The sequence below is a fragment of the Lucilia cuprina genome, chromosome 5 (assembly GCF_022045245.1).
Source record: "Lucilia cuprina isolate Lc7/37 chromosome 5, ASM2204524v1, whole genome shotgun sequence".
Lineage (NCBI taxonomy): Eukaryota > Metazoa > Arthropoda > Insecta > Diptera > Calliphoridae > Lucilia > Lucilia cuprina.
Genome location: NC_060953.1, coordinates 7,802,797 through 7,804,690, shown reverse-complemented (window position 1 = coordinate 7,804,690; position 1,894 = coordinate 7,802,797). Strand labels below are relative to the sequence as shown.

Sequence of the window (1,894 nt, the reverse complement as noted above, 5' to 3'; positions counted from 1 at the left end):
AGTTCTAGTTCAGTTCTAGTTCAGTTCTAGTTCAGTTCTAGTTCAGTTCTAGTTCAGTTCTAGTTCAGTTCTAGTTCAGTTCTAGTTCAGTTCTAATTCAGTTCTAGACCAATTCTAGTGTTGTTGCCTGCAAGTATGACTGATGAATGACTTATGATTGCAGCTAAAATATGAATTTACTTTGAGCTGTAATTGAATCTGAAAAATAACTAATGTTTGAACTTCGATCGAAAAAATGACAAAAGCTTTAGCTTTAGAATGGATAAAGAAAAATCGAATCAAAATGTTGTTATATCGTTATCAAATGTACTAGTATTGGGACACTGTTTTGCACTCTTTTTTCCAAAGAAAAAATGCTAAATTTCTTTAAATTTTCCCAGTATTCAACAAAAATTCAAAGATTTTAGCATTTTTTCTAAACAGTTTGCACTTTTTATTTTAGCAAATACTGCAGAAGAAGATTTGGAATCAATGGAATTGACTACAATTACCAAAATACCCGGCTCTTTTAAATATGTTGTCTCTTAACACTCTATCTTTCTTTAATTATTCTCTCACAGCGCCCGGCAAGAAAACCGCCATGGCAGTACCACCCGGCACGACAAACGCTTCTGGAACATCGACCGTGACTACGACAACTGTTAGCACTGTGCCACAAGTACAATCTGTACAATCGTTGCACACTCTACAGACCGTACAAGTAAAGAAGGATCCTGATGCACAAAATCAACAGCAGCAACAACAACAGCAACCACAAACCATGACCGTGACAACGACCAATAATGGACAACAACAGCAACATCAACAGCAGCAACAACAACAGCAGCAAGTACAACAAGTGCAAGTGCAACAGACACAACAAATACAACAACATCATATTATAGATCAATCGGGTAATATATCAACTGCCACGACCACGGCCAACACACAGCAGCAACAGCAGAACCAGCAACAACAACAGCAGCAACAACAACAGCCACAACAAATTGTCACACAAACTGAGAATACCGATGGCACAACATCCTTATCGATTGCTCAAGTCCAAACACTGCAGGGTCATCAAATCCTGGGCAATATCAATCAGGTGAATATGACTGAATATCAAACACACTCAACATTGTGATGAAAATGAGATGAGCTTAAATTAAAATTAAAATTAAAAAAAAACAAAAATGAAACAAAAAGACCCCCTCTTTTTAAACTTATAATTTGTTAGAAATCAAACAAGATTTCATTAAAATACTTTGACTTCCTTAACACTTACACACACACACACAACAGTAAAAGCTTGTTTTAGTTTTTATTCCCATTTTAACGCTTAAAAAAATCCCTTAAATTTATATTAAACTAACATTTTATCTTGTTTGGACAAAGAAGATCTTATAATTTCTATGTTATTGTATCCCTCGCTTTAATTTAGTAAAATTTGTTTAACTTTTATGACAATTTTATATGTGTGTTGGTTATTTAAGGGGTTTGTGTAATAAGTTTAATCTAGACTTATTGCTTAAACTTCATTTTAATATAGTTGCTTTTGAAAATTTGTTTTGTTTTAAATATCCTTAGTTATTATGCCATATTCTTGTACTATTTGTTTTTTTTCTATTATACTTCCCTCTGTTACTACCTTTAAAACTTGAAGCACACTACCATATGTGTATACATATTTCAAGCCCATCTTTTGCAATAGTAAAAGATATTTAAAGAATGATTGTGTAGAGAACAGAATTCATTAATTCTTGTTTAATTCTAGTTCAGTTCTAGTTTAGTTCTAGTTCAGTTCTAATTTAGTTCTAGTTCAGTTCTAGTTCAGTTCTAGTTCTAGTTCAGTTTTAGTTCAGTTCTAGTTCAGTTCTAGTTCAGTTCTAGTTCAGTTCTAGTTCAGTTCTAGTTC

The 1,894-nt window shown here is 33.1% G+C and overlaps 2 protein-coding genes across 2 annotated transcripts in view; one reads left to right on the top strand and one right to left on the bottom strand.

Moving 5' to 3' along the window:
• The window catches only part of LOC111681913 (transcription factor GAGA-like), a 19,703-nt gene that overhangs the window by 6,966 nt on the left and 10,843 nt on the right, over positions 1-1,894 (bottom strand). The window lies entirely within an intron of this gene.
• Positions 433-1,150, top strand: LOC124419935 (transcription factor GAGA-like). The gene has a single exon (XM_046951043.1). The coding sequence runs from the start codon at positions 515-517 to the stop codon at positions 1,121-1,123; it is 609 nt and encodes a 202-aa protein (XP_046806999.1). The 5' UTR covers positions 433-514; the 3' UTR covers positions 1,124-1,150.